This window comes from Fukomys damarensis, unplaced genomic scaffold (assembly GCF_012274545.1).
Source record: "Fukomys damarensis isolate Sample0158 unplaced genomic scaffold, DMR_v1.0_HiC HiC_scaffold_24, whole genome shotgun sequence".
In the NCBI taxonomy this organism is placed as follows: Eukaryota; Metazoa; Chordata; class Mammalia; order Rodentia; family Bathyergidae; genus Fukomys; species Fukomys damarensis.
In genome coordinates this window covers 44,373,490-44,387,873 of record NW_022900936.1, presented here as the reverse complement: position 1 = coordinate 44,387,873, position 14,384 = coordinate 44,373,490, and the positions used below count along the sequence as shown (strand labels likewise).

The 14,384-nt window shown below is 36.6% G+C and overlaps 2 protein-coding genes across 5 annotated transcripts in view; one reads left to right on the top strand and one right to left on the bottom strand.

The window, feature by feature from the left end:
* Filip1l (filamin A interacting protein 1 like) overlaps positions 1-6,710 on the top strand; it is a 102,057-nt gene extending 95,347 nt beyond the window's left edge. For 2 of the 3 annotated variants that reach the window (XM_010639639.2, XM_010639638.2), the window contains exon 2: positions 3,663-6,707. In XM_010639639.2, coding sequence (XP_010637941.1) covers positions 3,766-6,438 — 2,673 coding nt within the window. In that variant the 5' untranslated portion in view covers positions 3,663-3,765 and the 3' untranslated portion in view covers positions 6,439-6,707. Of the gene's footprint in view, positions 1-3,662 lie in introns of all 3 variants that reach the window. The other variant, XM_010639637.3, reaches the window with a different exon arrangement.
* Positions 1-14,384, bottom strand: part of Cmss1 (cms1 ribosomal small subunit homolog) — a 358,480-nt gene that overhangs the window by 328,157 nt on the left and 15,939 nt on the right. The window lies entirely within an intron of this gene.

Below are 14,384 nucleotides of genomic sequence, written 5' to 3'. Positions count from 1 at the left end.
TTCGATCCCCAGTACCAAAAAACAAACAAAAAATTTTTTGACTGGTTAAATCTTCAGTACCAAAAAAGGGTAAGAAAATGAAAAAGAAATATATGTATATATTCACATATATATGCGTCCTTTGCAAATATTTAAACCTTGAATTAAAAAAAAATCTAGGGGCCTGGGATTTAGCTCTGTGGTTCTGCTGCCTGCCTCGCAAGGAAAAGGTCCTGAGTTCGATCACTGGTTTAAAAAAAAAAAAAAATCTTAAAATATATGAAGAGGTTCCTGGTTTCAAAAAATTCTTAATTTTTTAGTAGAAAAAAAGGAAACATTTGAAAAGCATTGTTCTACAACAATACAAACCAAAAAGAATCCAAAACAATGAAAAATGATAATTTTTCATTAGGTAGAGTCTCTGTTCTGCTAATACTCCTTGATAAAGAAACTTCTATGTTTTAGGTTGGAGACAATGTGAACAGCACAGGCTCTGTTCCTTCCTGACTTCAATGAGCCTGAGAATCCTATTTCCACGAAATATCTGACATGTAAAGTCTTGCTATCCGGAGAGCCAGCAGATCCACTGCGAGCTTGTATATAAACTGTTAACAGCCGCCCCCATTCCCTGATGATTCAAATGCAAATTAAACTATAAGAAGCACTGGTAAAGAACAGGTCTTTAGCAAGGAAGAAACAATCACCAAGTGTACCTTAACTCAGAAACTTTTTAGTATGTTTGCTTAAATAAAGCAAAATAAGGGAGGACAATGGAGTCTATTTCTAAAGATAGACTGATATGTACACATGTACATACACAGCATACACAGTACACAACATACACAGAAACGTGTGGAGAGATTACTGGTTTTCACTGGTTTCTGGTCCAGAACACCAGAGATGATGCTAGGGGTAAAGATTTTCCTACATTTAAACTTCTATTTCCTTTCCTGATAGACTTCAGCAAATGAGGTGGTTGACTGTGCCATGGGGTGCTTATCCAAGTGGCACAGGGAAATAAGTTATTGAGAAAAAAGTACTGAGGAAACAGAGCAAAAGTACTCAATTTTATGTGCCTATTTTGTAAAATGGAGCTTGGGAAGCAGATAAGGATACTAGCCAGTTTATAAAAACCATGAAAGGAGGTGGGGGGATGCATCACACTTGCTGAAAAAGATACATCATGCTTACTTTCAAGAATATAAACAGTGAAAACTGAAATTAAAAAAAAAAAAATCTTTAACATTTACTGCATTGTCAAGATTCACTACTGTGTTTCCCCCAAAATAAGCACTGCATAAGTTCTAGCATGATTTTCAGGAGATGTCTATTATAAAATCATGATACAACTTGTTTCCCAGGTAGGTCTTATTTTGGGGGAAAAATGGGTAACCACCATTTCATTTTAACACTTCACTGTACTGCAAAAATAATCCTCCCTCCCTAATATCCTAAGAAAATGCAACTCTATCTCTTAAAAATGAAACAGCACATGCTATTATTTAATATGTTGGAAAGAAACTCTTCAGAGTTTTTGTGAAAGTGTTCTTTAATAAAACTGTAAGAATTGGTATATCAGGCAGGGCGTGGTGGTGCATGCCTATAATCCCAGCACTTGGGAGGCAGAGGCAGGAGGATCACTGTGAGTTTGAGACCAGCCTGGGCTACACAGTGAGTTCCAGGTCAGTCTCAACTACATAGTGAGATCCTGTCTCAAAAAACAAACAACAACATCAACAACAACAAAAAAACCCAAAGAATTGGTATATCAAAGGGAAAATATTTCACTACAGTTATGCTCAATCCATTGTCAAGACCATTAACTCCATTTTGAATGCTAAAGTAGGAAGTAGCACTTTGCCAAAGTTTCTATAACCGTTTTACCAGCAAAGCATTGATAAACCCTTAGACTCCACCATTGAGTTGCAAAGTCTCAAAGCCATCCAGGAAGGACCTGCTATGTTTCTCTTAGGTTTCCAGGTGTCTCAGGGAATAAGGCTCTGCCAGAAGCCACAGACAAACCTTTTTACCAGAATCTAAGTGAAATCATCATCAACTCTCCCTTCCCAGCATCCTGCTTAGTCCCTTAGGAATTTCACAGGCCATTTAGCCTTTGGGCCAGCCTTTTGTCAGGTTCTCCAAACAACAGAAACTAAAAATGGATCTCCCTACAAGTTTGAGAATTCTTACATTATAAAATTATACAATTATTTTAAACATGTTTTTCCTCTGTAGTGCAATTTTTGAACACAGCCAGAGTTTAGATTTTAAGAACTCTTAGAATCTCAAAAAAGGATTATTTCTAAGAAAATGGCCCTAAATTGGTTTTCTTTTAAAATGTCCTTTCAAATCCTTAGCCTTCAAAAGAAAGTTCTGTGACAAAGATGAAAGGCATGCATTGCATAATTAACTCATTCCTAATAGAAAAGATGTTAGCATTATGAACTCTTTAGGCCTGATCAGAAACCAAGTATTTATATTTTTATTCATGACAAATTCTTTCGTTAAATTCTTCGGGTATTCCATTCTATTTTAGCTTTTGTATAACAATACTGCAGAGCTCTAATTACACTGTCTGTAATCAGCCCATTCCCAGTTGTAATTAAGAGTGCCACAAGTTTAAAACTAGTCTCACAACTGAGTTAACAAAGTGTGTGGAAGAATTTATTCTGCATTTAAAATGCCCTGCTGTTACTCAGACAAATTTAAAATATAACGGGAAAAGTAGCATGTTATAATAGTCATCAATTATGAGGGAATCAATATGTTCTTGATAATACCTCTCCTCCACCATTTCTAAAATTGGATTCTCATCAATAAGACCCTTCCAACCAAATTCCTTGTTCTTTTCACGTTATGAAAACTCCAGACCCAGTCCAGATGTCTTAGTTCCATTCATTTAACTGTCATTCACTAGCTAGATAAAGATATATTTGAAGTGGTTTCCAGGATAATGTCATGCTAGTATAAACCAAGTTTTCACCGGGGGTGCAACGTAGGGGTGCAGTGAAGTGCATAACTCCTGATGTGAATAAAATTTTATCTCAACTAAAAATCAGTGAGTTAAACACCCGATATTAATAATACCATATATTTGAATGATTCAAGCAAGCATTTAATAAATATAATAATCATAATTTTAAAAAGAACAAGAGCAACAACACATCAGATGTTTTCCCGTGTACCAGAATTATTTTAGGTGAATTACCTCACTTTTTACAGAAAGACCCAGAGGTAAATATAATTATTGCTCCTATTTCTTATGTGAGGAAACCAAGGCTCAGTAATATTGAGTAAGTTCCCAGGTTTGTTAGCTGGTAAGAATAGGTGCAGTCTTCAATTCCTTAAACCAGGTCTAACTGAATCTCAAGCTTACACCTATTTTTACAGCCTTCAGACTAGAATGCCCACTGATTATGTTACACAAGCCTTTAAAACAAGTATTCTTGCCTTTCCTCTTCTATAAAGGCTCCTCAAGAACTGCACTGTTACTCAACAATGGTAGTCAAATAAAAAAGCAAGGTTATCTATCAAGATTCTCTTCCTTCATCAAATTTAGGAACTTCTTTGAATATTATGAATGAACCGATACAATTTTTCCAATTGTGTAAATATTTTTTTTTTTACAGCTAATGAGTTACTAAAGCACCAATCACAAAACAGAATGTACTCATATTTTTCAGATTAAAGAAGTTGATTGATCAAGAAACTGAGTCCCAGGAGAAGAAGGAGCAAGAAGAGGAAAAGCTGAAAGAAGAGCTGACCAAGCTGAAGTCTTTTGCTTTGATGGTGGTGGATGAACAACAAAGGCTGACAGCACAGCTAGCCCTTCAAAGACAGAAAATCCAAGATCTGACCACAAGTGCAAAGGAAACACATGCTAAATTGGCTCTTGCTGAAGCCAGAATTCAAGAAGAAGAGCAGAAGGCAACCAGACTAGAGAAAGAACGGCAAACCCAGACCACAAAGTTTCATCAGAACCAAGACAAAATTATGGCAAAGCTCACCAACGAGGACAGTCAAAATCGCCAGCTCCGACAAAAACTGGCAGCCCTCAGCCGGCAAATTGACGAGTTAGAAGAAACAAACAGATCCTTACGAAAAGCAGAAGAGGAGCTTCAAGATATAAAAGAAAAAATCAACAAAGGAGAATATGGAAACATTGGTATACCGGCTGAGGTGGAGGAGCTCAGGAAACGTGTGTTAGATATGGAAGGGAAAGATGAAGAGCTCATAAAAATAGAGGAACAGTGTAGAGATCTCAATAAGAGGCTTGAAAAGGAAACCACACAGAGTAAAGACTTTAAACTGGAGGTTGAAAAACTCAATAAAAGGATTATGGCTCTGGAAAAATTGGAAGATGCTTTCAACAAAAGCAAACAAGAATGTTACTCTTTGAAATGCAGCTTAGAAAAAGAAAAAATGACCACAAAACAGTTGTCTCAAGAACTAGAGAGTTTAAAAGTGAGAATCAAAGAGTTAGAAACCATTGAAAATAGGCTAGAAAAGACAGAGTTCACCCTAAAGGAGGATTTAACTAAATTAAAAGCATTAACTGTGATGCTTGTAGATGAACGGAAAACAATGAGTGAAAAGTTAAAGCAAACTGAAGATAAATTACAAGCTGCTGCTTCTCAGCTTCAGGTGGAGCAAAATAAAGTAACAACAGTTACTGAGAAATTAATTGAAGAAACTAAAAGGGCACTCAAGTCCAAAACTGATGCAGAAGAAAAGATGTATAGTGTAACCAAGGAAAGAGATGATCTTAAAAATAAGCTGAAAGCAGAAGAGGAGAAAGGAAATGATCTCCTGTCAAAAGTTAGTATGTTGAAAAGCAGGCTCCAATCACTTGAAGCAACTGAGAAAGATTGTCTTAAAAATCAATTAAATCAAGACTCTGGTAAATCCACAACAGCATTACACCAAGAAAACAATAAGATTAAAGAGCTCTCTCAAGAAGTGGAAAGACTGAAACTGAAACTAAAGGATATGAAAGCCATTGAGGATGACCTCATGAAAACAGAAGATGAGTATGAGACTCTAGAACGAAGGTATGCTGATGAAAGAGACAAAGCTCAATTTTTAACTGAAGAGCTAGAACATGTTAAAATGGAACTTTCCAAGTACAAGTTAGCAGAAAAGACAGAGTCCAGCCATGAACAATGGCTTTTTAAAAGGCTTCAAGAAGAAGAAGCTAAGTCAGGGCATCTCTCAAGAGAAGTGAATGCATTAAAAGAGAAAATTCATGAGTACATGGCAACAGAGAACCTAATATGCCACCTCCAGGGAGATCACTCAATTCTGCAAAAGAAACTAAATCAACAAGAAAACAGGAACAGAGATTTAGGCCGAGAGATTGAAAACCTCACTAAAGAATTAGAACGGTACCGGCATTTTAATAAGAGCCACCGGCTTAGTCTCAATGGAAGAAGAATCTCTGACCCTCAAGTATTTTCTAAAGAAGTCCAAACAGAAGCAGTAGACAATGAACCACCAGACTATAAGAGTCTCATTCCTCTAGAACGAGCAGTCATCAATGGTCAGTTATATGAGAGTGAGGACCAGGATGAGGACCCTAATGAGGAGGAATCTGCACTGTCCTTCAAATGCAACCCATCAACTCCCCTTCCTGTAAATAGGAAGCTATGGATTCCTTGGATGAAATCTAAGGAGGGCCCTCAGAATGGAAAAATACAAACTAAACCAAATGGCAACTTTGTACAACCTGGAGACCTAGTTCTAAGCCATACACCTGGGCAGCCACTTCATATAAAGGTTACCCCAGACCATGTCCAAAATACAGCTACTCTTGAAATCACAAGTCCTACCACAGAGAGTCCACACTGTTATACAAGTACTGCAGTGATTCCAAACTGTGGCACCCCAAAGCAAAGGATAACTATTCTCCAAAACGCCTCCATAACAGCAATGAAGTCCAAAACTTCTACCGAAGGCCTCATAAATTTAGAGCAAGGCATGTCCCCAATTACCATGGCAACCTTTGCCAGAGCACAGATCCCAGAGTCTTGTGATTCTATAACTCCAGAAAGGACAATGTCACCTATTCAGGTTTTGGCTGTGACTGGCTCAACTAGCTCCCATGAGCAGGCACACTCCCCAGAGCCAATAGAAATCAATGCCAAGCATGCAATTTTCAGAGTTTCCCCAGACAGACAGTCATGGCAGTTTCAACGTTCAAATAGTAATAGTTCAAGTGTTATAACTACTGAGGATAATAAAATCCACATTCACTTAGGAAGTCCTTACATGCAAGCTGTGGCCAGCCCTGTGAGACCTGCCAGTCCGTCAACACCACTACAGGATAACAGAACTCAAGGCATGACTAATGGGACACTAAACAAAACAACCAATAAAGTCACCAGCAGTATTACTATCACACCAACAGCCACAACTCTTCCTCGACAATCACAAATTACAGTAAGTAATATATATAACTGACCACCCTCACTCTCATCTACTCCATACTGATATTCTTGCAAGGAACTCATTATTTTTTTAGTGATCCTTCCACATCCCCCAAAGGACTGAATGAGCTTGTACTTTGGGAAGGTTTGTGCATGAACTATTCAAGAGTATCTAAAACTAAATATTGCCTGCATAGTCATATCAAGTGTGCACTTACTGTATATCATCATTTACATATCTGTATGGAAAATAAATATTTAGTCTGCACTTCTATAAATACATCTCCATGTATTTCATTTTCCATAACTCACTTTAATTTGACTGTAACTTGTCTTGGTGAAAAGCATTAACATTATAAAGCAGTAAAGTGTTATTTTTATCATTGCTTGCTGGATTATTTTTGGTCATTTGTTATATATTTGCCTGTCCAATATAATTTTATCTCCTATTTATGATGTTTATTGATTCTTAAAAAACAAGGAGGGCTAGGGATTTAGCTCAGTGGTGCCACTGCCTGCTTCCTCAAGCGCAAGGTCCTGAGTTCAATCCCCAGTACCAAAAAACCCCCAAAACAAAACACAAGCAGGAACTACTTTCTAGTTAACCTCTGTATCATATTTAAAGAAGGAGAAAATGGTTGAATAAAGTTTACATCTCCGTGACTTTGAAGTCACAATAGGATCTCTCAGGATAGGTTTAAAGTCATTCTTGGGATGTATCTCAATATAGGGATACATAGCACAGTGGTTAGGATCTATTAAGAAAGTTAATAGATAAAATGTTAAATGATTTGCTTTTAAGCACATATTTGCCTATGGTGAAAGTAAAATGCTTTAAAATGTGATAGGAAGCAGGGTATCTTGATAGTCAATAGTTGACTATACGTATTTCTAACATAGACTGAAATTCATGTAAAACATATATTATATCAGATCTGGAATCCAGACAAGCTTTGAAACACTGCTTCAAATCAAAAGTGTCTTTCTTGTTCCTTTTTCCTATTTGGTTCCCAAAAGAGTTTGGATTACTTTAATATAGGTGGTATTTTACCCTAATTTTTAAAAGGTTACAATCAGAAGCTTACAGTTTAATTGTGTTTTAACCTCTCAAGCAAATAAAAACCAAAGATAATTATGAACATAAGTTATAGGAAAGGCTTATTTTTTTAAAAAAATCATAAAATATGTCAACAGAGGGGGGTAATATACACTGAATTTTTCTGTGGTTATTGTTATGACATTTATAAGACAGGAAAGAAAAACTCAGTCAAATCATTGTAGAACTACTGATAACTTATTCATGGCTCCTCCAAACCATAATCCATATTTCTGAGCAGCCAACAGCTTTCATAGAAACATTTTAAATTATAAATCTGTTTTCCAAGCCACATCCCATAAAGCTAATTTCAGACGAAGGAGCGCTTTGCCATTTTCCTTTTTCCAACCTTTTAACTGTTAATTTACTGTCAGTGTTACAGTATTGCCAGTTACTGATTTTAAATACAATTCATTTAGACCTCCAGGCAAACTTCAAGAGTAAAGGAATCTTTCACATTTACCTTCCTTTTCCCTGTAAAATCAATTTCATGATAGTGAGGCAAGGATTTGTTGACAGAAACACTTCCATGGTGATGAACTGCAACATCAACACTCTTGCATCATCATGAAATAAATGTGGATGAAAGCTGAGGCTGATGATGAATGAGAAAGCTTCTGTTTGAACACATTTATCTTGGGAATCGGCAGTGACCCAACTGTATTACAAAATACATGATGGCCTAAATGTTTTTCAAACTATTTTTATTTTTAAGTCAACTTGGACTAGAACTCTAGAAGAAACTACATAGTTCGTTTTAGCTTTTTCAAAGTAGAAAATGAAAATAACTGCTGCATGAGATCTTTTTATAGTTAATAAAAAAGACAGGGTACATGTGATGCTTTGGAAGACATCAACTAATCATAGTTAGAAAACAAGAATTAAAATGAATTCAAGAAGTTTTCCCAAATTTGTCACATATTGGTAGAAACAAAAAATATTTGCATGACACTGGGAAAAGAAGAAAGATACACAGACACCCAGCCAGGGAATTCCCACCATCCAAGGTTCTTCCTGGATACCACAAGTGCTAGAGATGGTGATGGGTGGAAAATACACTCTTGACACATCTTTAAGTATTAAAGATTGGGAGCTGCAGCTATTTGTCTACCAATCTATTTTCTAAGGATCAAATTTCTTATATAAGTCAGCCTTCCTATTTTGTAAAGATTCAAATTCTCATATCAGGCATAGCAGTTCTGCATAATAAAGTTAACCCAAGTCTGTGTATCATAATTATGATGCACAGATACTCATTTTATCATCTCTTCCAGATCTTGACTATGACTAGACTTGCTAAAGTAATTATTCTAACTAGAAGTTAATTGGACTTTCAAGGATTACCTCTTTTAGTGGTTCTTGCACTAGGAGCATTCTTTCAGTGCAATAATGAATGTAAGTATTAAAACGAACTTTAGAAGACTGTCAGATTGGGCTGGGGATTTACCTGCCTTGCAAATACAAGGTCCCAAGTTCGATCCCTGGTACCAAACAAACAAAAAAAAGACTGTCAGACTAATAACATGCATATTTTAAAAGTGCCATTAACTAAAGTTCATGATTTAGATAGTATAATCCTGCAAAAAGCATGTTTGTTCCCTCTTCTAAAAAATTACATATAAAATGACATGACTTTTGGCCCTTAATTTAAAAAAACAGTTTATTTTCTCTCTTTGTGTGAGAGAGGGTGCAAACAAGAGAGACACTGAGAGACTGCAGAATTTCTTTTCACTGCCATATAATCACAGATCCTCTTTCCCCAAAAGCCAGAAAGGAGAAAGGAAGTAATGGTGGAAAATCTTAATATGAAAAATGTGAAAGGAGAGAGTTGTATTCTCTAAGACTCACTGAAGACCAACTGATTTTACATATATGTGTAAAAATCCTATCTTTATTTCATTGGTCAGAGTCCCAGCTTCAGAACTAAGTTTCATGTTACAGTTCCACTATCTCACTGTTTGAGCTGTAGCTTTTTACCACAGATTTGAATATTTCACTACATTAATTTTTTCCCATTTAAAAGCAATAGCAAAAATTTACACAAGATGCCACTGCTCTCTAGGGATACTAGCAAATCAATCAATCATATTTATTAGAAGGAGACTATGCATTACCACACATGAATCGTTACATATAAAAGAGGCTCTTTACATGGATTAAATAACTTATCTGAAGTGCCTGGGGCCAGAATTGTTTGAGATTTTGGAATATCTATCTATCTATCTATCTATATTGATCTGTCGATTGATAGACATAGATATTGAGGGGAATGGTACACAGGGGTAAAAAAACTCATTTACATTTCATATGTACCTTATATACTTAGACCTCAAGACATTTTATACAATATTTTAATATAATTTTGTACATGAAAAAGTTTTGTGGTGTGGAACTTTCCACTTGCAGTTATAATATTAAGTGCTCAAAAACTTCCAGGTTTTGGAGCATTTTGGATTTCAGCCTTTTAAATTAGGCATGCTCAACCTATACTTGTTCAAGATGATGACATTTATGATTATAAATTCTACTCAGGTCTCTGCAACTGTATCTTGCAATGCTAAAACATTAGGAATGAGGTCTTCATGACATTCCCAAAACAAAATTAGGGCCCTTGTGAGAAGGGATATTTTATTAAACAGTTTTAGACACATAATGTAAGAGTTGTATGGTATTGATTGAAATCACTCCAAATAGTATTTTTTTTGCAGCTTCTTTTTCTTTTTTTTTTTTCCCCCTGCAGTACTGGTGACTGAACTCAAGGGTACTCTACCACTGAGCTACATCCAGGCCTTTCCTTTGTTTTTTATTTTTATTTTGAGACAGGGCCTTGCTAAGTTGCCATAGCTGCCCTGAACTTGCAATTCTTCTGTTTCAGCCTCTCAAGTAGCTAGATTACAGTTAAGCACCAGTGCCCTGCTTGTAGCTTCTTTGATAGTGAGTATCTTCAAAGTGTGTCTTCCTATACAAAGGAGGGAAACACCTTTTAAATTGACCATTGCTCTAGTTTCCCTATACCTTGGTTTCTGCTTTTGTTTTTTCTCCAAGATAATCATTTTCATTGCTATCACAAGAAGAAAGAAAATCAGGCACAAATGCATGTACAAAACATATCAGTGTTTCACAAAATAAAATAGAAGATCTCCATGAGAATCCCCTGATGTAACATTAAGATCCACCCACAGCTCTCAAATCAGAGTATCTAGAGGATAAGGGCCAGAAAACTGCATTTTAGCAAAGTCTTCTGCTAATCAGTTTGCATCACTAAGTTGTAGGAACACTGCTATAAAATTCCTATGTTGATAAACAATGGCAAATGTGTTCTTTCCATCATCCCACTGTTAAAATGAATAACACCTGTCCCAGGAAGTGTGACTATTCTGCCCTCTAGTGACTGGAATGACAAATAGAAGACTTAATTCAAATTTTTCAAAGAAAAGCTCAATAAAAACTATTTTATTGGGTGGGAAGATTCATAGTTTTATAACTAGCAAAGTATAGATGCTGGAATCCTTTCTTTTAAGGGGAAGGGTTTATTTGGCTTGCAGGTCATAGAGGTTTCAGTCCATAATTAGCAAACTCCAAGGCAAGGATGACAAATAGGCATGGCAGAGCATAAACAACATCGCACACACAAGGCAACAAAGGTAATGAGAAGTCAACAGTGTCTCCCTCCCCTTTTATCTTATTCATACTACTTAGGGCAGGCAGCACTCACACCTAGTGCCCTTGAGCCTAACATTGCATCACAGATGCTAAAATCTTTACGTGAACTTTGGCAGGCTCTCTGACATCTATAAGCTCTGTTTCTCCCCTATATCCCAGGTCTTGGACTTAACCCTGCAGTGACTCTGGGAAATGGTCTAGAACACATATTTTAAAAAGCAGTTGGAAGAACCCAAACAAAACATTCCACTCACCATAGGGCAGAGTGAAGTAAATGGAAGAAAGACAAGTGCTCCCAAACTTTAAATCTCTTTAAATCATTTCCACTGAAATTAAACTCCAATTCTTTAATAAGAATAAGGCTGAGGCATAAACAAACAAGCCAACAACCTGTATGAGTTTCTTTGCCTTCAGAAATTAAATTTCTTTACTCTTTTTCTCATTTGCAGGGGTCACAACTACTAGATGTTCCCGAAACACTTGATTCTTTCTTTAAATTCTATGAATTATTTATTTAAAACCTTATCATAGCACCTTTTCCCCCCATCAGAGCAGTTTATTTGCCTCAGGAATCCTGAGAGTTTGGGACTGATAATTGTTTGGTGAGGGAAGGGAAGGTGTTATATGCTTTGTAGGATGTTTAGGAACATTGCTAGCTTCTACTCACTAGATGCCACGTAACATGCACCCAACTGTGACAAAAATATCAAGGAGACAATATCATCATCTGTTGTAAGCTGCTTCTGAGAGAGGTGGACCAGTAAGCAACTTTCACTTCTACACACATAGGAAAGGAAACATAGATAATAAGTACTGCAGAAGTTTGGAGGAGGTGTTGGCTTGTTTAGGTTGGGGTTTTGGAGTTGGGGATGAAAACGAAGAGATGTGACCAGGGGTTGGAAGATGAGGAAGCCTAGTATAGATAGGACAAGAAGGATTTCCTAGAGAAGTACCCATAAAGCAGAGGTGTGGGGAAGGCAGGACAGCAGACTACTAATGTTAAAGGACAATGAGTAACGCAATGTGGCTAAAGCTGAGGTGGCTGGGGCAAGAGTAGGGCTCAAAGGGCACAGTGCAGTTAGATTGCAGAGCCTTGCATATATAGGGCTAATGTTCCATATCCTTATAAAAGACTTCTGGTTAGTAGGGTAACATAACAGAGAGGAGGAAAAGAACTTGTTATAAAATATTTCATTTTACAATAACCCTATAAAAGATTATTGTTACAATTTTAGAAATAAATTAAAATTCTTGAGACTTAAATTGGTCCAGGTCATTCTACTAGTATGCAGCAAAACTGAGATGTGAACACAGGCCTGACTCCACTGTCTCATTCTCTTTCCACCATACTGATAAGCTACTTCAGTAAAAGGGGAAGCATTATAAATTGCATTTGCTCTTTCCTGTAACCTATGGTGATAGGTTACCTAATATTATTTCTTTGTGCTGTGTCTCACAAATCTGCCACTTCAACTAGAACACTCTGAATGCTCCTAAACACATGCAAGACTTTCCCCCTATTCTTCCCCACTTTTCTATGAATTATCATCTCTCAAGTGAAGACCCACATTGAAAGGTGTGGCTCAAGGGTCACCTCTTCTGAAACCTTACATGATCACCACAGCCAACAGTAATTTGCCTCTCTATCAAAACCTCCTTTCTGAAGCCACTAACAGGGTGACAATAGATAATGAATGTGAGAGATCAAGCCCCACACAAATGGGCAGACATGGAGAATACTGAGCAGAGGATAGGAGAATGAAGAAAGCAAGACCAAGGACAGGTTCATGTTCTCATCATCAGGATACTTGGTACTCAGAGCACTAGAGCTGCAGTGAGTGTCCACTATCCTAAAACAAAGGGCACAAATGCTAAGCATGAAAAATGAACTTTGCACAGGGCATCAACATGGGCTGAGCAGAGCACCAGGCACCTAAACAGCTTCAGAGATGACTGGAGAGAAAAGCATCAAAAGTGAATAAAAATGATGCATGAAAGCAACCTCACAACCAAGGATGGCAGAGCTTGTAAACAGCTGTCTTGATAGTCCTTGATAATGACTCAAGACCTTCAGAAAAGGTAATCAAGGTCTAGCCACCATAAAGACAAGGCACCAACAACATACCCCACAGTTCTAAGCCTAGAATGTTTTCCTAGATTTTACCCCCTAATTTAGGATGTCCATTTCTCAAGTATTATTAACTTAATAAGAAAATCTGATGTCTCAAAAATCATTTTTAAAAATAAGAATTGTGTATCCTCTCAGCTCACAGGGAAAAGTGTTAAAGTTCAAAGTTTTCAGTCTCCAAATTCTGCTTCAAATTCAGGATCACAATAACTGCAAAGAAAGGAAGCATCCCAAATCAAAATTGTTATTTCAAAGGAAAGTCTTCAAGTTGGCCTTTTCTGTCTCCCCTCATAACAATTAGAGACAAATAAAAACTGCTTCATCATAGCCATTATTTAAACAACTTAATTTCTCAAGAATGCATTATTTTTCTTACCTGTTAGAAGCTTTGCTCTAGGCATTTTTTTCTTTCATAAGGTTATTCCTTTTTGTTTTTCTTTTCGAATGGTGTTTTTTGCCAGAATACACTAATAGCAGTCACTTTTGACACTGAAAAAGCTACTTTATACTGTTTGTTTTTTTCTTGGGCACTGAGAAGTGAACATTTGCAATGAGTGATAGCCTCAGTTTTGTTTTTTATTTTTTATTTTTTTGAGATAAGAATCTTGCTAATTACTAAATTACCCAGGCTGGGCCTCAATCTTGTGATGTTCCTGCCTCAGCCTTCCAGAGTACTAGGATTATAAGTGTGTGACACCTCTCCAGCCTAAAACTACAGTTTTATGGAAATAGGACTTAACTAAAAACTGTAATAGATCTTTAAAAGGTCCAACATGAGACAAACAGTTCCTTTGGGGCATCAGGGAGGGAGTCGGAGGGTAGAGATTATCCTGAGGACCTTTCTCATAGCAACATACAGAAGTAGTTTATTTATTTATAAAATAACTTTTCTGATTATAAGAATACAAATTTATTACAGAAACTTTGGAAAATATAAATGTTTTGGAAACTTCTGGTTTTACTTCAAAGAATGGCATTGAGAGACAACAATTATTACTACTTTTTAAGGCCAATTCTATCGATTGTGGCCTTACTCCAGGCTTTTCTCAGAATGCCAATGAGGAAGGAAATTGCTCTGAAGTAGCAAATCTCC